Source organism: Opisthocomus hoazin, chromosome 4 (genome assembly GCF_030867145.1).
Source record: "Opisthocomus hoazin isolate bOpiHoa1 chromosome 4, bOpiHoa1.hap1, whole genome shotgun sequence".
Taxonomy (NCBI): Eukaryota; Metazoa; Chordata; class Aves; order Opisthocomiformes; family Opisthocomidae; genus Opisthocomus; species Opisthocomus hoazin.
Genome location: NC_134417.1, coordinates 77213179 through 77239256, shown reverse-complemented (window position 1 = coordinate 77239256; position 26078 = coordinate 77213179). Strand labels below are relative to the sequence as shown.

Here is a 26078-nt window from a genome sequence, read left to right as displayed (position 1 = left end):
TTCAACAGAAGACATGCTCCGTTTCTTCTTCCCAGCATAAATTGCTATGTAATTGATTTTTCAGTAATTTTTCAAAGATGCTAAATAGATTTGGGATTCAACATTGGAGCCCTTTGAAAATCCAAGCTGCATTTATATACAGATGCTCCTCTGTGTCAGAACATGGTGTGCTGCTCTGTGTTTGCATGCATTTCACGTAAGAGTGCAGTAGCGGAAATCAAAATCCCCTTCCTTTACTATTCTTTATGCCTTTATTCATAACCAAGAACAATCAAGATCCTCAGCTAATGACTTCTGTTGAAAGCCATTAAGCTAGAGAGATATACACAAACACTAGCTAGGGCCTCAGCCCTTACTAGAAGAGAAATCTGACCTTTACACAGGTAGAATTTCCCTGGATTTTTCAAAATTAAGCCTCACCAGCAATAAAAATTAGATTAAATCAAATTCTCATGATGAAGCTCAAATAAAAATATCAGAGTTACCACCCACTTCCCTTCTGAATTGTGTTGCAACTTAAAATCTTTGATAGCACATATCATTATTTCAAATTTATTGTCACCTGACTTGGTATCTTTCCTGTATGAGACAGATTTTTATAAGATAATTAACTGAACTGCAGAGAAAAGAATTGCTATAAATGGTTAGGACTGATAGAGGGAGGAGAACAGTCTCATAAAAGTCCACATTGTGCTAATAAACATGCCAAGAAAAAGTACGATCATTAGACAGCATTGTGTCCAGCCAGCAGGATTTATCTCCCTCTTTCCAGAGGTGAAAAAAAAGGGTATACGATCTGATCTTGGAACACTGCCTCTGACTGCTTCAAAAATCTCTTGAGCTCTCAAGATAAGGGACAAAGAAAGTAAATTCTTCCCTGAATGTGTGCGATGTGGAACCTAAACAATATGGTTTTGGCTGTAAAGTTTGCCATGCCATAAATTCGATCAATTCCTCCCCCTGCGATGAGAAGCAGCTGACAGTCAACTTCAAAGAGGTGCATCATTTGGGAAAGAGTTATTCTCCCCAGAAGAGGAAGGCATGATACATGCCTTAGCCTCTCCTAGCTACAGAGCGGTATTAGCTGTAGCGCTGCTGTTTATGTAGGTAATGGTAACAGAGGACCAGAGGGACAAACCTGGAAACTAGAGCCCGAGGTATTTTGCACAGTCACATGCAGAGACACACCATGGTCCGGCGAGTGCACGATACCATCCAAACCTCCCAAATAAAAGCAGTCTAAGGTCCCTCCCTTGGAGCACTCATATAGGGAAAGAGCTAAAAGCTTGGTTCTTTGTCTTCAATGACCAGAGGCTTTCCTGGAAGGAAGAGACGTCAGGGGAGAGCTGGTAGATTGCCAAAAGAAGACACGTTGTCATGATGTGCAATGGGGTGCCCAATAAAATGTTGCAATGCGTTACACAAAATTATGTCCCCAACAACTTCATCTCCTGCCAATGTGCAAAGCCTGTGTTGACCAAACAGGCAAAACCCAAAATGACAGGTGAACAAGTTTCTGAAGCACTATAACAGACTTTAAAAGGCACAAGGCTGCAAGAAACATCCTAAGCTACCCAAGTTACCTGCCAATTTCCCCTAAGTACGTGAAATATCTACATGAACATAAACTGCTGTCAGGAACCCATTCTGGAACAGCATGACTGAGTATTTCTAAGGGTCTTCTCCTTGACACAGACCCAGACTTTAATCGCAGAGCTTGGATAAAGAATAAATGGGATGTTTAATTTGAAAAATTAAACCTCCTCATATACAGATGGTGTCCAGCTATGCCAGCTAGACAGCAAGTATTTGACAGCACAATGTTTATAGCCCACCTCTGCCAGGGGAATAATTTAAGTAGTATCAGAATAGGGTTTTTCCTGTCATGCTTCCTATTCCCAGACATCTTTGTAAAGTCTACAAACAGAGATGCCAACATACCCCATTCTGACCTACACAGCAATCAACTGGACTCGTGGTCCTGCTGCGCTATCACTGAGATGAATCATTGTCGCGTCTTCTCAACAGCCTGGCAGGATGGAGAGTTTTCTGCTGGGAAGTGTCAGTGGAATCCCGCACCTACTGCTCTCATGACAGCAACTGCATATTTTGTTTTTATCGCAGAAAAGAAAAACAACCAGCAGAAAAATGCTCAGCTTTAAATTTTGCTCTTTGCCAGGACAAACATGGGAGCAAGTGAAGCACAACTCTGAAAGCTCTAGCTTATTAAACTCCAGGGGGAAAATAAAATTGTTTCATCAATCTTTTTTGAAAAACAGAATAAATATGCAAGATAAAAATATCCGTCCTCCCAACAACATAACTTGCACAAATCTGCGGAACAGAAATGGCCGTGCTATAACAGTGTTGCCCGCTCATTCCGTATCTGAGAAGAATTTTAGGGTTGTATCTTGCTGTTACTGGAGTCAGGAGGGAGAAAATTTGCTGGGAATGGAGCGCGGGGATGACAAACCGTTCTTTGCCTTCCCAGGCTCCACAAGTCCCTGGGTCGGCTTGGCAATGAAAAGTCCCCAATGAATCAGAAAGATTAACTTCAGGGGAAGGCATCCCTACTGGGAGTGAGCAGCTGGCAGTATTTAGTATTTAGTCTTCTGCTGCAGTGGTGGGTGGGGTCTAAAAAAGTGTAGGAGATTTGGACTAGGTGTCTTTGAATCACATCTGCACTGACCTATGTGATCTGAAGCTTCTCTCTTACCAGCATTTGGAGCATAAAATCCTATCACTTATGCCTAACTGCCACATACTTGTAACCCTATACATGTGGGATAAAATTAAATCAAGATAGATTGAGACGCCCATATTCTCCCTTCATAATTTACAAGGATAAAAGGCAAGTTTTTTGCCAGGGCAGGGTTCAGGAACTTCAGATATCCTGCTAGAAAAAATTTCTTCTCTCACCATCAAGAGATATCTTTCAGAGTTTGTCAGGCATCCAAAATATTATTTCAGCTCTCTCTTCATTAGAAACCATGTTTCTCTTCACAGATCACCATTTACTTAAACAAATTATTAATCATAAAGTGATGCTGGAACGCAAGAAATGCTACATCTCCAATCATGACTCAACAGCAGTTGGTTTGACCTTTGTTTTGCTTGGAGAATCCCCAGAGATAAAAACCTCCATTGGGTGAATTTAAGCTGGCTGACAATCAGGTTGGCTTTCTCAAGGTTTTGTTTTCTTGCTTTTTTTGGTGAGCTCTATAGACATAGTTCCCTGGATGCTGGGGGGGGTCAGAGATCAACGCTTCAAAACCATTGCTCTATGAAATGCATCCTCGTTTCAGTATGCAACAAACCTCTGCTCGCATCTGAGGCACCAGATATTTTATTCTTCGTCTCATCAAAGACTTCAGCAGCACTATGGAACAGCAACTTACTGAACAAATACAGAGGAGAACTTTTACCTTATTATTTGTCTCTTAGACAAAATATAAAATTAATTGCTGCAAAACATTTCAAAGATTGAAAGTATTGTCTACAGTAAAAAGGGGAACTAAAATCACACAGCCTCAGTGGGAGAAGTGTGAAGTCTGTTGCTATATGTAAGTATTTGCATTTTTAGGATAACTGAAAATGATAATATTCCACATTCCTAAGCCAAATGCAATCCTCTTAAACAAGGATTTTAGTGCAGAACTATCATAACTAAGGTCTTTAGTGTCTCAACAAAACAGATCATGGTCATTTCAAATCAGACCTTACTTTACAAGCTCAGTTACCAAGAAATTATAGCAAACCCTCTTTTGATAGGTGTCCAAAGACAATTTTCAAAAGGAAGCAGTATGAATCACCTAAAGATCCACAGCACAACTCTCTATACTGTATTTTTGGAGTCATAGAATCTCTAAATCTCATTTGATGATGCAGTCAGTAATGCTTCTTTTCTACTTACTGCAGTGGCTAAATACTCACCCTCCCATCTACTGGATATTTTAATCTCCATTCAGTACGGCTCTCCCAGATCCCATCCTTTTACAAAAGTATTGCACCACTGGGAAGACTACAGAAAATTAAGGGAGGAAATCTGGTTCAAAGAGACAAGGCAGTGTTCCTTGTTATTGCTGGATTGTTATGTGTATTACTTTTCACTACATTATTATTTTTGATAATTATTCTAATAGTAATTACCATTTATCTAATTGCTTGAAATATGAAGACTTTATGTATCCTCCCAGTTCTTTCTCTCATCCTGAAAATCTCCAGCAACAGCTCCTAGAGAAGGACTTTCGAAAACGAAACTTAAGATGTAAATATTCAGAAAGAATTTAAATAATACTGCTTTTCAACCTAACGACGCAACTTCTAACATACATACCTTTCTCTGCAGGAAAGCAGAGTTCTGCCTGTGTCCAACAGGAGAAAAAGCCATACAGAATAATGGGAATTGTTCCATCCTGTGGAGTCAGCACACAAATGGGAGGCTATGCCTTAGTAATTCCTGGGGCTTCTACCTCTTCTACCTCCCCTGTCAGGCTGCGGGGACAATGCCCAGCAGACATACTCTGGGCAGTCGTTCCCTGCAAGATTCCTGTACAGGGCTGCACTGTGTAGATTGACTACAAACCTGTATGCACAAAAGAGCTCAGCATGGGAACAAAAACCTATCACAGCTGTCTTTCTGTGAAACAAATTGAACATAGGTTTTCCCATAACAACAGGGAAAAACAGAAATAATTTCAAAGGGCAAACCATCTCTTAAAGAATTTGCAGGGAACTTCTGCTTTCCAATACTGCAGACTGTGTTAAACAAGTCTCTTAAATGAACAGACTTCCTAAAAATACATGCTCAGTGTAGGTGAGGCCCATCAAGTCCAGCTAATTGATCCCTCTACGAGCTACGGAAAAGGCAGTACAGAGACTTCATCTACACAAGAAATCAAGCAGTCAAAAAAAGTTGCTCTGCAACACGAGAGCCACGTTTTAAGAACTACCCGTTTCTTGAATGCAGCTATATTCACTATTGCTCCACAAAATGCTATGGGTCAAATGAAATACTATTTATTACACATCAGGTCAGATGAGATACGACGAAAAGACTATGGAGGGGGGAAAACAAGCAGGAAGGTCCTGCAAAAGAAAGCAAAACAACCCCCTACGTAAAGAAAGCACGAGAAACAAGTCTGCAAAAGTAGTGAATCAAGACTTTCAACTAAGAGGACTTGCGGAGTAAGAGATTTTATCTCCAGGCACAGGTTAGCCTTGTATAAATCCTAAACCTTGTTTTAAGCAAACTGACCCCGAACTACCCAGGACATTCAGAAGAATTTTGTACTAGAAAAGAACCTTGGTGGTAATTTTGCGATAAGCAAGACAAAGCCTTTGGAAGAGTAAACCTTCCGGTGCACAGGATAATTTCACTTTGAAAAATTTCCTAATTGTTGATCTATCAGATCTCCAAAGCACCCCATACCCCCAGAGAGTATAAACTAAACTGAACTCAAAATAAATTTCCAGGAAGGAAGATGTGCTGTTGTAAGAACATGTTTCCTCAACGACCACAGGCCTCGTACGAGCACAGAGTACAGCTATGCTGCAGCTGAGTCCAACTGCTCTGGACCCAGAAGTAGCAGAGCATCAGCAACATGCCAAATCCAAGCCGACAGGCTCTGCTGGGCAGCAAAGTCCTCTTCCACACCTGAACGAGTGTCTCTGCACGGTGTTGTGTTATGGGACCTCAAGAACTATGAAAACAAACCAGCAGATACCCATCTCAAATGTACAGATACAAACGTGTGCAGCCCCCAGAACAAGCAGAGGGACCTAGAGCTCCTCATGTTGTTGCAACAGCACTGCTGGAATAAGAGATATGGTGGGAGAGCTCACCTATGGTGGGAGCACTGTGATGGATGGATATGAGCTCCCCAGGAAAGACAGGGAAGGAAGAAGGGAAAGACTAGGGGGACTTCTTACACGAAGGAGCAGCTTGAACGTTCATGGTGGATGGCAGTCTGATTGAGAGTGTGGGTCAGGATCAGAAAAGAAGCCAGTAAGAGTGACAAGGATGTGGCAGTGTATTTATTACAGACCAGCCCGTAAGGGTGATCAGGATGGTCAAGCACTGGAACAGGTTGTCCAGAGAGGTTGTGCATTTTCCATCTTTGGAGGTTTTCAAGGCCTGACTAGATACAGCCCTGAGGAACCTGGTCTAATCTCACAGTTGATCTTGCTTGAGCAAAAGGTTTGACTAGGTCCAGAGGTCTCTCCCAACCTGAATTACACTGTGACCCAAAGTCCAAAGGACACAATCCCAGGCAGGAACTGTAGTTTTGATATTGAGGCAGAGGAATACAACATCTGCTACCAGACAAGAAGTCTCAGTTTTGTGACCATGTCTTAGCCATGAGTATCATGCACAGGGGCCCACCCAGCAGCTAACTGGAGACCAAGGCCACGGCTTCCAAGGAAGCTATGAAGGAATGCTAACCAGAAGAACCCATTCCTGCACCTCTTGTGAGCATCAAAATCTAGGGGGGAAAAAAAATTAATCCCTTGCAACAAATGTTAACTTGAAGTTAATGTCCCAAAGAGCATTTTCTCAGGGCAAGGACCTTGTCACTGTTTTCAGTTTCCCTAACTGGTTAAAGGGACAGGGAATGTGAGACTGCACTAAAAAGTATTCCCAGCGAGGGGAAGGGGCAGGGGGGCAAAAATGTGTTTAATTCACTGATGTTCCTTACACGTGTCCTCCCCAACAATCCTACCCTACAATATAGTATACCAGCACCAAGTCTGAGAAGTAACTCAAACTTACTGCCTCACTCCTGCCAAGAGATTGTTTACATGTTTTGGGATGATACGAACACACTCTCAAGTCCAGACTGTCACCATAGTCCTTTCTTGACAAACATACAACTCTTGTTTTTGCTGACATAACCATATCGATTGTTTCTAACCATCTTCAGTGTGACAAGGCTGCTGCCCTAAAGAAGTTACAATCACACCATCTCTCTTGATCTGCTAAATACACCCCCTCAGATCTTGGTCCTCCTCTTCTCTGTTTGGTTCTCTTCCCACAGGTGGCTTCGGTTCCGCCAGAATCACGCAGGTCTTCTGCCAGACACAGCTCACGTTCTAAGGAAGCTCATGGTTGACTCTCCAGCCCCAGCTAGCAGCCTCCTCTGCCAGTCAGGCTTATTTACGTTACCAATGACAGCTGCTCGTCGACATCTCCAGGCTTCACTCAGCAGCTGGCCTCCAGCTCCCTGGAGTTGCAGACAACTAAAATAATCACCTGTGCATCTCCATTGCTACAACTCTGCTTTTGGCTCCTTATTTTCCTTTTCAGAAATTGGCCTGAAGCCATGACAAGGAATTACTCCCAAAGGCGACAAGCAGTCTCAACAGCAAAGTGATGCTGAGGGGCACTGCACGTACAGTAACCGCGTTCTGCCCTGCCACACTGAGCAGCTGGAACACCTACACGCATGTACAAATGAAGCAAGTGCTTCAGCACGGCTCAGCCATACAACCAAATCGCAAAGTTTATTAGTGTCTGACTATGTGTCCCATGTCTATGTGTCAAAATTCTCATAAAATCTTTCCCATCTATGTCAGAGTGAATGACTGTGAATATAAGGCAAGTAGGTACACACCGCCACAGTTCTGCTGCATGCTTCTGTCCCCGATCAGCCATTTTCTTATTATTGCACTGCAGTATTACCCATTCTGTTTAGCTGGAAAAAAGAAAACTCACAAGTACTCAAGTAGTGCCCTAACCTTCAAAAAGCTTCAAAGTCTGTTGCTGAGGAAACAGCAGAAAAATGTAACTCTAGGTTCTGTAAAGATTAAGGCAGCAACAGACTCCTTACAGCACCAGTGCCAAGCTTGCGAGCAAAGGCTTTGGGTTAGCACCAACAGGAAGTTACAACAAACCTCACACCAGCCTCCAAAAGGAGTCCACACACTAGCACCAGGATTTAGGTATAAAATTAAGTTTGAAATTCAAGGCTCAATCTTGAAGCAGTTACTATGAGAATTAATTCCTGTGACCAACATAATGACTATGCAAGCCATTATTTGAGAAAACATTTATGAATCAGAAATAGACACATATGAATATTATTTTAAATTCCAAATAAACTAATATGGAATTGATCTGTAAGGTCTTCCTGCCACTCAAGGTCTAACTGTTTAGTCTGCCAACTGCTGGAAAATACTTTTGCTTGCCCAGTTTTTACAAGTACTTTGGAAGTATGCATTGGTGTCCATAGTATTCCCAAAAAATACCACCTTAGGGAAATGAGGAAAGACACTTTTTAACTGTTCAGACTACACCATGAGAAAGAAAGTCTACACAAAATCATACACCACTGCAACATTAAAGAATCTAAAAATACTGAAAATGAAACAGTAATCGTCATCATTGATGTTGCATCTGTATGAAAATCTCCAAATTACAGTAATTTCTTCTACGGCATTTCTGTTAAAATAAAGACAACAGTCTGCAGAGTTGTTATCACCACTGCCATTTAGTTTTAATGCACGAGTGGCTCTCAAACTGAACAGGTAAAACGCTCACAAATGTACCTAGAAAATCTTTTCTGACATTTGCCTGCTCTCTATTTCCCTTCCTTCCTTCCCCTCTCCCTCTGAAAACACTCTCGTTTGTGGCAGATGGACAGAGAACACAATGCTTTCAGTCAGTGAGAAGCATTGACTCTCACTGGCCCAACTGATCTGGAAGGTGGACGGTCACTGTTCTGCTGAGTATCAGAGAAATATGGGAAGAATGGGAACAGGACTCCAGCACGATATATGATTCCCTGTGGATCTCTGCAAGGGACAGACCCTCTGCAAGGGACAGAGAGAGGAAGGAGTTACTGTCGCCTCATAGGCAGCAACTTCTGAGGAGAGTGATGAGGCAAGAAGGGCATCCAAAAGGCCCTGCCTGAACCTGAAATACAGGTTTAAAGTAAAATTGAAGGCAAAATGAGAAACATGAGTGTATATCCAAGTGTGGGTGGGAACCAGTCCTATGGGTACAGAAAACAAGAGAGAGTTGACTGAAGAAATTTGAGATCAGGTGGTAAACAAGAGCAAAACCACTTTTCCAACCACAAATAGATGCACTCCTCTTGGACAGCAATGCTTCACGAAACTGCAAACCTTACCATCTAATTCCATTCTCTTTATTTTGTCTTGGCACTAACTACATGAATAGAAAACAACTGCAGAAAGATATATGCACTTTGGTTTTACTGGCTTCCACAACATGACCGGAATGGAAGCAATGGTTCTAACATTCATGTCCTTTAAACTGTGATTTCACTGAAAAGTGATTATTTCTTGAGCTTTTACCTAGCATATTATTTGTATGTAGGCCAACAGAATTCCCAGAGACTCTTCCCCATGCTGCTCCTGTCAGTGTTTTTCTTTCTTATTTTTTTAAGAGTGTCCAACTGAAGGCTACTTCCAGAATGTATCTGTAAAACTTGCATTTGAATGCTCTTCATTTATAAAATAGATGGAAAAGTGAAGAGTAAGGACGAGAAAAATGTACAGAGAGAAAGGAGACCTGTACAAAAAACATCACAATGGAAAACACAGGCCATCTGACTCCCCATTTCACCATAATAGAAATATTAAAAGTAATGTTCTTCGGACTGTGTGTCACATTCAATTCCTAAAACAGAGTATCAGCTACTGTGCTTCTGTGCTGAAAGTCACTTTCCGACTGCTTTTTGTAGACTGTTTGCATTATTTAACTTCAGAGAGTCCAAGAGGCTTCTGATTGTTTCACTTCCTATTCCTTTCATCCTAGTCTTCATCTTGCTGGGATTACTTTTCCCAAACGGTATCAGTAGGGCTGCCAGTCCCCAAGGCTCTTTACTGATCATTCGCTGAGTTTTATCTTCCTTCTGTAAAATCCAGGCACTTTCTCTGGCCGTAGCTACAAACTTCTCCAGCTGTGGCTGATTAACATTCTTGCTGATATTAAGGTCTTGTTCAAAGGGATTCCAGATATAAAGAGGAGACGACTCGGGTTTATTTACTTCCTTTCCCTGCAGACAGTGTAAAGAAAAAGCCAAAGTTGCATATATGCGTTACAGGCTAAGCAAATAAGAAATCACTTGAGTTATTACATTAGCATTAAGAGGAAAAGTATTTTGACCTAGTAGAGAACTTTCTTCAAAAAAAAAGTCATTATTAATCAAGTTAATTTTCCTGTGAACTTGACTGTATGACTCCTGTTCTCTGAATCCTCTTAGTGGCGGTTTTCTTTGCCACATTCAGCTTAGATTTCCTTCAAGGCAAAGAACACACAATTACAGCTTAGCCTGTCTTTTTGGCCATTCTCCCATTTGCTTTTCCACAAACCTCAGACCTCACTCATTGCAACCTCCTCCTCCTACCTCCATTTGTGTATGGGCAGCATGAGTGTGTCATATTAACCTGCCTAGCCCAGTATAATAAACTACTACAAGCACTTAAACTGTTCAAACCATTCCTCTCACAGTGCTCATTAAAAGCTAGTATAACAAAACAAGTTTACTTGGCTGAACTTCCTCCCAGTTCAGTATGTCTTTTAAGTACAGAACTATTCAGGTCATGGTCCACTTTTGGGCACTTGCTATAGTACAACACAAGCTGTTGACAACAATGTAGTTTGCTATTTCAATGCACTTCCACCTCAGTGCTTATCAGTACTCCTTAAAATGACCTGCTCTATATTACAGAACCTCTGCCTTCCACTGCAAGCTGCAGCAGGAATCTGTCAGCTAATGCTAGTCCAGAAGTGTCCACATACATACTACATACTCATGCCCCAGTGCCAGGAGGACTGACTAGTTAAACAGAAGAACATCAGCAGCACAGACGCTTCCCCTGACAAGCTCAGGCTCCAACATGTGTACGTTTTCGCTTGCTTTTATTAAAGCTTAACGGCAAACAAAATTCTCCTGATTAATGAATCAGTTTCTCGGATCAACTGGCAGTGACAAAAAGGACTCTTATGCCAGAGATCCGTAATGCCCAAGTAGGAAACAGAACACAAATAAGACTGTCCCCACAGCAACACGGCACTGAAACCCCTCATCCTGTAAGCAGCCCAGCAGGAACAGGTGCGAGTTAAGGTAGTTACATTCATCCATACTTCTATTATACTTGCATGCACACAGGTATCAATAAATAGCATGAATTAAACATATAAGAGTAAACCAAAGTGATAATGCAGACCTCCTGGCAAGCACAGAATGATTACATTATCCATCATACTTACTGAGTTGTAAGTACACTTACTGTAGGCTGATGCAAACTGCAGCAGGAAACTCAAGTGCCAAAAGCAAATTTCAGAACTCAGTTATGATTTTTAATGCAGACATGGTTTGGGTCTGGACTCTCAACTTTAAAAGCAAAGCCTGCTGGCATACAGGGTTTCTCATAGACTTTTGTTATGACATACATCAACACTTTTTAAAAGTTTTCCTCTCACAGAAGCAAAACAGCTTCTGCTTTTTAAAACCAACACTTTTATTACAGGGTTGTCAAGAAAAATCATACAGGCTTAGAATCCGAGTGTGTGCTTTCTAACATCTCCAAGTAATGACACTGTAATGTTCTTAATGGTGCTGTAAGTGATTAGGCTCCAAGAGGAAACTCTCTTCCTTCACAGCAAGGACTCAGCTTCTGGATACGACCACTTCAAATGTATTTTGCACATACAATTAAAGTTACAGAAATTGTTGCTTAGCACATGTAATTTGTCAAACAGCAGACAGAAAAATTCAACTGATAATGATGAAAGATTAAAATTCATTTACCTTTCGAAGATTTATGGAATTCTTTCTGAAATCAAAGTTTCCAAAATATTCAAAAAAGTCACCCAATAATACGTCTAAGGGAAAGAAAAACAATAGCCATCAGTAACATTAAGGAAAAGTTTATTTTCAATATGCTCATCAAAAAAAAGCTGATGAAGATTCACCTACCAAGTGTTTCTGTATTTTTTGTAGGTTTAATTTTGCTTAAATCACTAACAAATGAGCAATCATATCCTCCAATTACATGCTTGTCTGTTTGATCTGAAACAAAAATCACAGGCATATTTTGAAGTGATAATAAAATGTATTTAATAAAAATCAGGTAACAGACATGACTGAATTCAATGAATGCTATCATATCAAGTGAATCAAATTAGGAGTTCACAAGTGAACTTTCACGTTATGATTCAACTTAAGTGGTTAAAGTTTTAAAAGAAAAAAGTCTATGGACAGGCAAAAGAAAAGAAGCATGGGTTAATGGCATATTTTCAACAGCCTACAGGAATAAGGTATATGACATCTTTGTATCTCTGAAGTTACTTCTTTTAAGTAACAAACCTGATACCTCTGAATACACAGTTTTATTATATGCTAAACAGCACAAATCTCTGAGGTTAATACCTATACGAGGGTTTCAAAAAAATCAGACTGAAAGTGTCCACAGTCTTTTTCTGAAAAACTTACAAGAATTAGAAATATTCTTGTAAAATTTCAAGACAGGTGTTTTGGTTTAAGTTTTAAAAAATTTATACAATTCTGATGGAAATGCTTAAGCTGATCAACCGAACACAGACCTTTTTGTCCACTCAAAGCTTCCAAGCAAACATGTCAATAAGCAGAAGGTGTGAGTGAGGAATCAAGAACTTGAGGTGTCATTCCCTATGCTTTCATTACATATACTGAAGATAATACACCCTAAAAGCTATGTATGAAACAGCCAGAACAGCTTATTTGTGAAGATATAAGAATTATTTGCAGATGGCCTGAACAGTCTCAAGGATATTACAAATTGTGAGGGGGAAAATATATCCTTTCCTTCAAACATTTGGTTTCTATAAAACAATACACATCATATCAATCTGCACAAAACCCTTAACAACTGCAGAGACGTTTGAGACCTTGTAAGTCTTTTAAAAGCCAAAATACAAAATATACAAAAAAAAAACCCAGTCAGCATGGAAGCACTTAGCAAATAAATGACTTCTAATTATCTCTAGATAGAATTCAGTATGGTATTGAAAACTGATTTATTTTGCCATAAAATTACATTATTTTCACAAAAAAAACCCAATAAACAAGTAAAACTTGCATATTCCCTCAAACTTAAAGCATACATTAGTATTTGAGAGCATAAAGAAATTTCTTGGTTTTATTCATCACTTCAGAGAAAACAAATGTGAAAGTCACTTCAATAAACAGATGAACAGCTGTCCTTACCTGCCAGTTCTTTAAGTTGGTCTAGTGTTGGAATGATAGGTGGTGATCTCTTTTGCAGAAAAAACACGACCATCATGGTCAGAGAGAAGTTTGTAATCCAGGTACCAGGAACACTGTTTGTAAGTCCATGAACACGGGCCCAACATCGTACACTGAACACTAGCGCTCTTACACGGGAATCGAGACAGCCATAGATATACAAGAGTTCTGAACTTCTTATAGCAATACTGAAGAAGAAAAGTGAAAGACATAAATAATGAGAGAATTATGAAGTACCAGATGCACTGTTCGTTGCTCAGCCCTATAGCATCAGTTATAAGGGAAGAGGGTATCCATAAAAAAACCACTTAAATTTAATGCATTAAAAAAAAAAAATAGAAGAGAATGCCTGAAATTGTGCCGGATTAAATACCTGGTAGTTTTCCACAATAAGGAGGATACAGTTATGGGTAAATATTGTATTTGCACCTTTCCTGTTTCCTTCGTTCCACATCACAGTGGGATTAAAAAAAAAAACGAACCAAAAACCCACCATCAATACTCACGAGTGAAACTATGCAGAATCAAGGTGAAAAACATAATTTAGTCACAATCACCTTTGAGGCACATTTGATAATATCTCTGTCCTACTACATAATAAAATACAACTAGGACTTCTTTTACAACTTTAATCTGAAAAGTAATAAAATAATGCACTGAAAAATACAGGAAGTGCAGAGACACAACGAAATCTGCAAAACAATCAATTTGGTAATTTTCAAATGACCAATGTCCAGTCCTGCTGAAAACAATAACTAATCCGGAAGCATAAAGGTTTTCAGATGGATCAGGTTTTGGTCTGCTTCATCACACAGTCATACAAACATTCTTCTAGTGTACAAATGGGAGGACAAGAAAAAGCAGAAGAAAAATGGAAGCACAACGTGAGAGCAAAACTTATTTTGGGGTCAGTTTTAGTCTAAAGTGTTTGTTCAACTACAGTTGCAGGAGTTTTTACTCCCAATCTTGCACTGATTTCTTCTAAAAATCCACCATGGCATCTGGGGGAAGTTTACCATGTCAAAGTTTTGTAACACCTGGACTTCTAAAATTTCAACTGTGAAGTGCTTCCTTGTGTCCACAGAGGTTTGTTGCTACTCCAGATGATAACAAGACAACACACAGAGTCCCAACCAGCCAAACTGTCAACAGAGAATTACAAGGAAGTTTGCATAGAACTGCGTGCTGACTTTCACCATGGCTGCATACACAAAAGTAATTTTATTATAAGACATCTGCTCAGTACTGCCTCAACAACTCCTGCATATTCTGAAACAGAACTTTGGGTAATTCAGAAAATTCAGTCTAGGATCTGATTGTATCTGATGTACACAAATCACAAAACCTGCACTGAAGGTCGTATCAGAAGTATTCTGAAAGATATTTACTATTCCCTAACAACAATGAAAAGAGTTAGTAACTAATTTTCTGCTATGTACCCATATGCCAGGGCTACAGACGTATACTGGCTTAAGGTGGGTATTTCTTAATAAAATTTCAGCAGAACAAATTCCATGCTTTACTACCAACCAAAGTAGAGCAAGCTGGAAGAGGAAAAGCAGATGCAGAGAGAGAGGTATTTCTAAGAAGCCTGCTCCCTCTATTGGGCACTCCTGTGACAGGTCCTACGTGACAGTACCGCTTCAGACTCCGTTTTCTGATGCAGTGAGTTAGCTTAGCATTCAAGATACCTTGCCAGCAAACAGGTGTATGCAGGCCCTTAAGAAGAAAAAGAGGACACCAAAACAACTAGAAGCCCAGTCACTGAAAATGAACACAATGGAGCTGCTTAATCTGAAGCGCCATCAAAAGAAGGCTGTGTGTATACCCATACACATGAAGGGAACTCATGACTAATGAACATAGCCTTCTTCCAATTCCTTATAAGCCAACCTTATTGCATACAACGGTTTTCAAGTCTTTAGTTTCAACTAGCAAGTATTTCTTACGCTGGAGAACGATATCTTAAGCACATTAAACCTTAAGCTCTAGAAGTCAAAAAAATCCTTTTTACTTTCAGAGCCAACCCTCACATTTGTTAAGAACACAGAAAGGAGTAGACTGAACCGTTTTCATCACAGATTTTCAGAACGTAAGTACATTATTATTCTTCCTAAACTTCTTAAAACCAGGTCTCACCTGTTGCTCACTGACAGATCACACTGGAATCCCGTCGGTTGATGGGAAAATTTCACCAGTGGGCACCGAGCATTGAGTATCTTCTGTACACTCACACATCCAGGACCAAAATTATCAAGGCAATCACCAATCACAGAAAGAATTTTCTGAGTTGCTAATCTTTCAGATGGTAATCTCTTCATCTGGTACTCCATTTCAAAGGGACCTTTGTTCTAACACAAAATTTGAAAAGTACTGTTAGTTCTGGAATCAGAGAGACATTTACGAATACTTCTTAAAGACCACACTAATTTGCAAAGGAGTCTGTACAATGAGAGACTGAAAGACAAGAACTATTCATAGCAGTCCACAGAACTTTAAAAAGGTAAAAACATCTTGCCTTCTCTTTTATATTCTCAGTGATTCAATTTTTCCAGGTTAATAGTAATCAACTTACTGTAAAGTTACTTATTCAGATAAAGGTATAATACTACTACATCTCACTATTGCTTGAAACAAGTAATTTTGGAATTCCCGAGAGACCATACATGCTCTGACTGAGAAGAGGAGCATACAATTAAATTAAAAATTACGAGGGGCAAAACATAACCAAACCACTATTAATTTCAAACCACCAGTAATTCCATTTCAAATCCTCAAAGAGCAATGTGTTATGCGTGAATCAAGTAGCACTGCAAAGGAAAATATGTTTTAGTGTTTTTCATTTTAAAAAATGTAAAAATTTTAGCATGCAAATTACTTAGTCCTTCAAAATGAAGGTATGCTTCTGTAAGACTTAAAATAATCATGTCACATCAGACAGTTTTTCTGACAAATAAAAAAAACCATGGCAATGTATTTTGACAACACCAGACATGAATTTTCATGTAGGTCTTTGGATTTTGAATTGTCATATTTGTAGTTTATACCTCAATAAAATAACTTCATACCTACAAAGTCTCCATTCTCTTTATAGCCTATGTTTTTAAGCCTCGGCTAATTTTGCTTGTTAATCCAATAACCTGACACCATTTTATCCCCCTTGGATTATGTCATGGGTGAATGTATACTATACAAACAGCATTATGCAGTGACCTAACTAGTCCTCTGAGACACAGAGGAGGTTACTTTTGTTGTCACCAGGTTAGTGCAAAGCACACATGCACTCACTGACGGGCGAAACAATTCGGAAGTTACAGACCTTGCAACTTTTCCCACAAACTCACTTTAGGTGCTGAATCTCTGAGTCGCTCTGGCAGTCACCGAGGGGACTGTGCCTGCTCTCCTCTTGCCAACAGCTCTCCAGCCAGTACAGGTGTTTGAACGTACCAGGACAGAGGTCCCTAATCCCATTTGGCCCTGCAGCTGCACCCTACAGCAGGGCTGGCTCAATGTGAAAGGACCCTACAACTATCAGCACTGAGTCAGGTAACAGGAAAGAGAGACAGGGACTTGGCCAACACGTAGGCGTGCTGGGGTTCAGACCTTTCTGTTTGTGACAAAAGCCCACAATGTGCCTTTCCAGACAGCAGCTCAGTATCTCTCAAAAGCTGCGTGAAGACTTTTTTGTAATGACAACCCAGACACTCTTAATGATTGATAGTACCATTCATACATAGCTTTTGGTGCCACGTACTGATACACATGCCTCAGCCCTTTGGTTCTTGCCATGTTGCTCACAACAGCAAATGTAGATAAACTATTATTTTGGGGTAAATTCATATAGTACACCCAGCAAGAAGCTTAACTGTTTTAACGTAAAAACTGTTACTCTAAAAATACTACAGAACCCTGTTTTAAGTCATTCACTAATCTCCCAAACTGCCTGCATGTTAAAAACGCTGTATCCGTGGTCAAACACTATACTGATAATCCACTCTTGGTAAAGAATTCTCCCACTTTTGCTGTTTTTTTAATTCACAATTAGTAATCAGTTTGCCGTAAGACTCAAAAAATGTTATTTAATGTGAACAGGTGCTGCAATGCCTGGTCTTCCTCCATTGCTGGTAGCTCCTGAAAGGCTGCAATAGTGCAGAAATCAGAAGATATCCTTCCCACTGCTGCTATATCATCTTATAACTAAAGCTACCTCCCCTCGTCTTCACTTGCTCAAAGACAGCCAACTTCCGTAGGGGGAGAATATAATTATTTCTATAAATCCCACTGCCAACTACATGAGAGTTCTGCCTTCCTCTGAAGTATTGTCTGTTGCCTATTACAGGAGATACACCCAACATCTTCTTTTCCTGCTGTATTGTGTTTGCGTGGCAAGATTTTGGTAGTGGTGGGGCTGCAGGGGTGACTTCTGTGAGAAGACAGAAGAAGCTGCTCCTCGTGTTGGACAGAGACAGTTCCAGCCAGCTCCAAGACGGACCCACCGCTGGCCAAGCCAAGCCCATCAGCCACACTGGTGGCACCTCTGTGATTACATGTTTAAGAAAGAGTAAAAAAAGCTGTGCAGCGGCTGGGAGAAAGGAGTGAGAAAAACACGAGAGAAACAACTCTGCAGACACCAAGGGCAGGGAGGAAGGAGAGGGAAAGGGTGCTCCAAGCACTGGAGCAGAGATTCCCTACAAGACCATGCAGGTTGTCCTCCTGCAGACCACGGAGGTCCACAGTGGAGCAGTTTTGCACCCTGCAGCCCCAGGTCAGAATAGGTGCCTATGTCCTGAAGGAAGCTGCAGCCTGTGGGGAACCCACACAGGAGCAAGCTCCTGGCAGGAGCTGCAGGCCACGGAGAGGAGCCCATGCCAGAGCAGGCTTTCTGGCAGGACCTGTGACCCCATGGCGAACACACGCTGGAGCAGCCTGTTCCTGAAGGACTGCACCCCATGGGAAGGATGCACGCTGGAGCAGTTCTTGAAGAGCTGCAGCCCGTGGGAGGAACCCCATGCTGGAGCCAGCAAACAGCATGAGAAGGAAGGAGCAGCAGAGGGTAAACGTTGCAAATTGACCGCAGCCCTCAATCCCCATCGCCCTGCGCTGCTTGCAGGAAGGAGGTAGAAGTGTTGGGAGTGAAGTTGAGCCTGGGAAGCAGGGGGAAAAGCCTTTTTAACTTTTTTTTTTTGTATTTCTCACTATCCTACTCTGTTATTAACTTGCATTAGTTCATGAACACTAGGTTCAACACAGGCAAATGCAGGGTCCTGCACTTGGGGAGGAACAACCCCATGCATCAGTACAGGCTTGGGGCAGACCTGCTGGAGAGCAGCTCAGTGGAGAGGGACCTGGGTGTCCTTGTGGACAACAGGTTAACCATGAGCCAGCAGTGTGCCCTGGCTGCCAAGAAGGCCAACGGCATTCTGGGGTGCGTTAGGAGGAGTGCAGCCAGCAGGTCGAGGGAGGTTCTCTTTCCCCTCTACACTGCCCTAGTGAGACCTCATCTGGAGTACTCCGTCCAGTTCTGGGCTCCCCAGTTCAAGAAAGATGAAGAGCTACTGGAGAGAGTCCAGAGGAGGGCTACGAGGATGGTGAGGGGACTGGAGCATCTCTCCTATGAGGAGAGGCTGAGGGAGCTGGGCTTGTTCAGCCTGAAGAAGAGAAGGCTGCGAGGGGACCTAATATATACTTACAAATATCTGAAGGGTGGGTGTCAGGAGGATGGGGCCAAGCTCTTTTCAGTGGTGCCCAGTGACAGAACAAGGGGCAATGGGCACAAACTGAAGCACAGGAAGTTCCAGCTGAACATGAGGAAGAATTTCTTCCCTCTGAGGGTGACGGAGCACTAGAACAGGCTGCCCAGGGAGGTGGTGGAGTCTCCTTCTCTGGAGATATTCAAGACCCGCCTGGACGCGGTCCTGTACAGCCTGCTGTAGGTGACCCTGCTTTGGCAGGAGGGTTGGACTAGATGACCCACAGAGGTCCCTTCCAACCCCTAATATTCTGTGATTCTGTGATTAAATTGAGTCTGTTTTGCCCGTGATGGTAACGGTAAGTGATCTCCCTGTCCTTACCTTGACCAATGAGCTTTTTGATCTTACTTTCTCCCCCAGTCCTGCAAAGGAGTGGGGGATTGAGAGAGCAACTGCGTGAGCAGCTGGAGGCCATCTAAGGTTTACCCAACACACCTACAAAGTACAAAGCTCTGTAGGTGCCAGCACTTTAGTCTCCCATTTTGGCTATGCTTAAATCAAGACACAAGAGTTGCACTAATGATTTTTACACTCCTTTACAGGACAATGCCCTAAAGTACCTTATTTTCGTATGTACCTTCACATTGATGCAGCAGATATGCCCGCACTTTAGGGCTCTAAAATTTCAACAAAACCAACAAGATCATCATCTTTAGTGCATAAAGACTGTGCTCGCACACAAGACAAAAGCCTCACTGTATACCACAGAGTATAAGTGACGAGTAGTGTCCCTCAAGGGTCCGTAGTGGGAGCAGTACTGTTTAACATCTTCACCAATCAATGACCTAGACAGTGGGACTGAGTGCACCCTGAGCAGATCTGCAGACAACACCAAGCTGAATGGTGTAGCTGACATCCCAGAAGGATGGCATGTCATCCAGAGGAACCTGGACAAGCTGGAGAGGTGGGCTTGTGTGAACCTCATGAGGTTCAACAAGGCCAAGTGCAAGTCCTGCACCTGTGTCAGGGCGACCCCTGGTATCAATACAGGCTGGGGGATGGAGGGATTGAGAGCAGCCCTGCCGAGCAGGACTTGGGGGTACTGGTGGATGAAAAGCTGGACATGAGCCACCAAGGTGCGCTGGCAGCCCAGAAGGCCAACCATATACTGGGCTGCATCAGAAGCAGCGTGGCCAGCAGGTCAAGGGAGGGGATTCTGCCTCTCTGCTCCGCTCTGGTGAGACTCCATCTGGAGTCCTGCATCCAGCTCTCGGAGTCCTACAGAGGCTCAGACAGTATCCCTGCTGGCTTTTGCTGCAGCATCTCCATAGTCGTAATTCTGTCAACCGTCCACAAGTAATAACAACCACTAGTAACCCCGTCCATCATCAAGTAACTCTAAAGTTCACAATAGAACTTCTGTTTCTACAGAGGATGAATACTGAAGAAAACAGCTAGTTACAAAACATGCATTAAAAATAGACATTATATACTCAAAAGATTTTTGCCTCAAAATTTAAGAGACAAATTTACTGTTTAAATGTACAGGTTTCCTAGATTTTTACATTTTGCACACACGCACGATGATTCTACACTTCAGCTGACTATCTGCTTTCATTGTTCAATCACTGCAATAATACTAAAAACTATGTATGTTTGAAGGGATATTTCTTTAAAAATAAAGTACATGGCAGTATACAAATTGTACAGAAAAGCTGCGTGCATTTTCAATCTTCAAAAGCTTAAGCGCATTGTCTTTTTTTTTTTGAAAACAAAGCCAGTTTTTCCCAAACTAGCTGTCACCATACAAATGAAGTTTTCAAAATGCCAATCACTTACTTAATTACCCATTCAGAATCCATTAAGAATTCCAACTTCTCCAGAGAACATTTCTGATCCAACTCTCCCTTCTTCCTATCCTGATTCTCATCTCTTTCATTTCTTATTCTCCAATCTGAAAGGATGTTTACGCTGTCCAGAGTCAAAAAACAGCAGCAAGAGATAAGAGCCTTCCAAAAAATGCCTTGTTTAGCCCTTTCCCATTCTTTATGTCTACAAGGACTGAGACACAACCTACTCTAAATAACCATTATGATTTGAAGCTCCCCAAATACCAATATGAAACATGTGAACTTGGTTACACAGTGCAGATTCCCAAACTGTTGTATGGATGAAGACATGATTAAGATGAAGTTTAATCTGTGCACTGAAAACAGCAAGACTGTTGACTGCATATTGCTTACTGGCAGTCTTGTAACCCTCCAGCTTCTTGAACCAGTGATGCAAATTCTGTACTTTGGTACAAGTTAGTGTATTTCGATTTCAAGCCTCTACACTTGCTTAGTAAGCACCACTTGTCTCAGTGCTTAATGTTGTATTATCAATAAGGCATTCAAATAGTTATGAAGCATCTTATGGGAAGTCTGACAACGGAAATATCTGCATTATTGATCTGGCTCAGTTCCTGTTTTGCTCCTGGGACCTGGTCCCCAAAATATCTACAGTTCATATATGCCAGCTTATCCTCAGGTTTATTTGAAGAGTAAACCAATTAAATCCCTTCACAATGAAAATCAGGTGCTGTTAACGTGATAATTTTATCTGCCCAGACAACACAAACACTAGTCTGTGTGCCCCCTGCAACTATTCACCAACACTGCCCCAGGTCTTCAACTTTCACGCCTCCACACACTCTTACTTGTGTGTGTATATATGCACCCCAATACATAACTCAGTAACTTTTCCATAGCATGAAGTCAACTATTTAAGCTAAGGAAAATGACCTGACAACCCTCAAAACAGTAAAGATGAAACCCAGCAGCTCCACAAAAGGAAAAATAACAGTCGGATGGGAAGGTCCGACATTGCTGAATCAATTTCAGAGGATGAGGGAGGGTTTTTTACAGTGAAATTCACCCTAACAGTACAAAGTCTAAGCAAACATCAAATCATTTTCCTTCTATTGCAAGGAAGATCTCTTCCCGACACATCCAGCTTTTGAAAGTCTTCAAATCCAAACATTCAATTAAACTTGTCCACAGTCTGTAGTATGAGCTTATATAAAACCTAAGTATAAATAAATTGATTCCTGTGTGTGAAACAGCACATGAGCTGCTCTGTTGAAGAAATCCAACAGACTGAAGATGCACAGCATAATCTTACCATATTTGTAGAATGCTTTTGTGTATCATGGAAGTCCAGAAACATGTCCACATCACATCCCAGTTTGCCAAAGGTGTTGACTGAAGAGCCAAACGGCTTTACCGTGCTGTCTGGAAAATATGCATGTGTGAAATCCCGAACCAGAGAACAGGCGAGATATCGGAGCTTGATATTTTCTTCTGTAAGCTGATACTCGTTCAGTAGAATGTACATCTGACTGCTTATCTAGTTAAGAAAATAAACACTGTAAAAATACAATGACCCATCTTCTACCTATGAACATATATTTTCATCTACTTAGTATCACTGAAATTAGAAGATTGGTTTTTTATCTCAAACAGGCTTATTTCATACAGAAAACATTATTTTCACAATTAAAATGACCAATTTCATCATTTGTTTCAATGTAGGAGAACGATTCACACAGAATTCTAACAGGGTTTACTTTTTTTTAATAAATTTATTTATAAGTTGCACATGAGCACTTGCAAATCTGAACTGGACATGGTTCTTGCAAATCTGAACTAGGCATGGTTCATTTTTAATTGAGAGAGATTTAAAATCTCTACTTACACTGTCTGCATGACAAAGCTTTTGAATAAGCTCTTTCACTGGAATGTGAGACTGAGGAGAGAGGTGAACTGGTGTCTCTTCAGCAGCTTGACTCACTGGGTTTTTCAGCGTGAAAGTAAAAAGTCTGGATTTAAATGGGACAACATGATGCTCTGCAGCACTTGGGATTCTAATAGCATCCTGCAATGAGGCTATACTGTTCTTCTCCAAAAATTCTATTAAAGCATGGATACCCTAAAACATTAAGAATGGAAACAAGTAGAGTTAGATACATACATATAAGCCTTGAACTGATTGTACTGCTATTATTCAGATGCTCCTGGGAGTACTGAGACAATTTAATATGACAGCCCTGAAGCTGAATGCTAGGTTCTACACCTCAACACTTTTTAGACGTTTTATCACAAGAGGTCAAAAATATTTCAGATATGCTATTCTTGGCAGTAAGCAGTAAATATGAAAGTTCTAGAATCTGTTTATCTTCACAACTGTAATCCTCAAGAAACTCAGGAAAAAAAGTGTTAGCTCTGTTGTTAGAACAATGAACAGTTATGCAAAAGTCTCAAAGATTTAGTGCAAAACAGGTTGATAGCTATCCCTCAGAGGAGGTGTTGCTTTGCTGATTTATGAATAAAAATCTGTTGCTCAGCAACTTGCAAACATTATCAAAGACAAAAACTAATTTAATATACTAATTATATACAATTTGCTTAACTTGCATACGAGGTCTTGACCAAATGCTGGTATTTCTTTCTGTCTAAGTCTAGATTTTAGTTTACAATGCTAATTACTTACACGATTTTCAAAAAAGAAATGACTCTTAATGTCTCCATGACGGGATAAATACTGCAGTAATTTTTTTTCATTAAGTTTTTGTGAGCACTTGATTAAAACAGTCCGTTCTGCTTGCTCCAACCGTTCTGTTTGAACCTCAGTGAATGTCTTCTTTCTGGTATTGACTTCAGCATCTGCAAGAAGAAATGAGCATCAAGGCTTTTCTATATAAACAGAAAGATTTAAAACTGGTTGCAATACACTTAATCTCTTCCTATGGATTGAACAACTGAACAAAGGTTTGTCCTGGCTCTCGAAGAGCATTACAGCAAGAGAAAACAATCAAGCGTGAATGAAAGACTATTTCTCTTACAAATGTACACATTTGTAGAAACAAGGAACGGGAAATGTAGGAAGAAAACAACACTGACTTCCCTTGATGCCACAGGAAGGCAGATGATACAAGGAATCTTTGCTCTTTGATTTGTTGTTCACCATCAAAAAACTGAGCAGACACAGTCGGGCTTTACATACGAGTCTGGAAATACCAAGCTGCACTGAAAAGATAATCTCTCTCAGCTGCTACAAAACCAGCACTTTCACCTTCAGAACAATTCAAGACTTGCTTATTTTTACAACTCAACACCTTCTTTTACAGTAAACTCCTACTCAAAATTTTCATTTAACACTATACTTTCATCTACCCTACTACAATAAACCCCCAGATCAGTCATATCTCACCACACTACTGGCAATCTATATTGTCACTGACAGCCTATAGAAATAACATGGTAACAAGACATGCTGGGACACCCAGAAACAAAGAAACATGTTTCTTGATTGCATCCAGGCAAAGTGGCCATGTCCCAAATTTGAAATCATAATCAATTGCATGCATAACTCTCAAACTAATCCACTGATCACATCATGTTACCAGAGCCTGTGAAGCTGCTACCTGTTAATACAGCAATTTGTAACTCAGATTGCGAAGCTGGAGCACATGCAGTTATTTCCATGCAGCTACTACCTGCTACAGAATGATTCAACAGAGCTCTTTATGTTTTTTTATTTTCAGGAACCCACAGGATTTTGTGGCCTCAAGAAAATCTTAACTATCATCTAATGACACTTGTCAGCATTTACTAGTATTTCTAAAAATTTTTTCTGTTACAAGTGTATTGTGCTCTCACAGAGGTTTGTAGACAATAAATATCCAAAGTAGTTGTTTCAACTGCTTAGTTTTATACAGCATTTTTCATAAGACCACCAAAGGAGGACTTCATGAAGATGATAAATATCCTATTTTCTGTGGGGGCAGTGAAGCATGAAGTGACTGAGATGCCGAAAGGACAAGTCCCATGGACAAGTGACAGAATCAGGAAATGAACCCAGATGATCTTGCTCCAACAGCTCTCTGCATTAGGCCGGAGTGGCTATGTGACCCTTGCCTGACGTACTACCTGCACGTGCTTTAGTTACTACAGCAGAAGACGTTCTCGGCCATCTCGTCCTGGCTCTGCTGTCACGTGTATAGCCCGAGTGCCGCACAGATGCCGACGATCACATCCAAATGGTGGTTGTCAGCATTTCAAAATGCATGAGAGGCAGTCCACTTCGCTTTCTTCCTCGCTCCACACAACGTTTCCAGCTAATGCCAGAGCTTCACCATTATTTTAAACGGGTATACACCAGCACTGCTGCTGGAAGAAACAGCCCCATCCCTCACACGGTGCTCACACGCATTCTAACGCTGCCCTCTGCACGCTGATGCGACTAGTCATGCAGCAAACCAGGTGAGACGACTGATCAAATTTATACACCAAAATATGAAACATTAACTGAAATCTGGAATTGTTGCCTAATCCTATTTGCTGCACACTTGTCAGTACAAGGATATGGACAGCAAAAGACCGTTGGCTGTGGGAACCTGTGATAACACAGCCTGCTCTCCTCCTCTCCTTCAGAAGAAGACTGCCACCCAAAGGCTTTCGAGGTCTGAACGCGGGCAGGAGCAGAGGCACCGGCCGCGGCACCTCACGGCACGGCGCTGAGGGCACGGCCGCGGTCAGGCGCCTGCGGGGAGTTTCTCCGGGGGTCTCCCGCAGCACCCACCGGCACTCCACTGACCTCTGGCCGGTACCCGCGCCCAACGCACGCAGACCGCGCTGGCGGATCCCGGCCTCCCGGCCCGCACCCCGGCGCTCGGGCCGACCTCGCTGCCGCCGCCACGCCCCGGCAGGGGCTCCGGGCCCCCCGCGGCTCCTCACGCCGCCAGCGCCCCCCCGCAAACCCGACCGGCGGCCGCTCCGCTCCGCGGGCCCTCGGCCGACCTCACCGCCCCCCGGTCCCGCGCGGCAGCCGGGCCCCGAGCGGGGAGGCGGCGCGGCCCGGCGACCCCTACCTTCGCCCGCCTCCTCGGCGGCCGCGGCCTGCGGCGACCGGCGCACCGCGGCGCCGGAGGAGCCGAGGCGGGCCTGCCCGCGGGCCGCCGCCGGGCCGGGGGCGGGGAGGCGCAGCCCGCCCCGCAGCACGGACAGCGCCCGCCCGCCCGCGCGGTGCGCCATTACCGGCCAGAGCCGCGCCGGCAGTCGCCCTCTGCGCAGGCGCCGCCCACCGCGTCGGA

General features: G+C 42.1%; 1 protein-coding gene across 1 annotated transcript; it reads right to left on the bottom strand.

The window, feature by feature from the left end:
- Window positions 1-7484: 7484 nt before the first annotated feature.
- MTPAP (mitochondrial poly(A) polymerase) lies at window positions 7485-26019 on the bottom strand. Its single transcript, XM_075419619.1, has 9 exons — window positions 25857-26019; window positions 23477-23649; window positions 22682-22915; window positions 22109-22333; window positions 15396-15607; window positions 13218-13444; window positions 11949-12041; window positions 11781-11854; window positions 7485-10022 (listed from the first exon to the last, which is right to left on the bottom strand). Exons 1-9 carry the CDS (start codon window positions 26017-26019, stop codon window positions 9684-9686), a joined length of 1740 nt encoding a protein of 579 aa, XP_075275734.1. The 3' UTR covers window positions 7485-9683.
- Between the last annotated feature and the right edge of the window lie 59 nt (window positions 26020-26078).

Bases quoted from the DNA above. Each gene is read 5' to 3' on its own strand.
- MTPAP (XM_075419619.1), bottom strand. From the start codon at position 26,019: ATGGCGCACCGCGCGGGCGGGCGGGCGCTGTCCGTGCTGCGGGGCGGG. The intron at 13,445-15,395 runs GTGAGACCTGGT...TTTCTTCTTCAG, and splicing joins GATCTGTCAGTGAGCAACAG to TATTGCTATAAGAAGTTCAG. The intron at 11,855-11,948 runs GTAGGTGAATCT...TCTTTCCCTTAG, and splicing joins AAAAAATACAGAAACACTTG to ACGTATTATTGGGTGACTTT.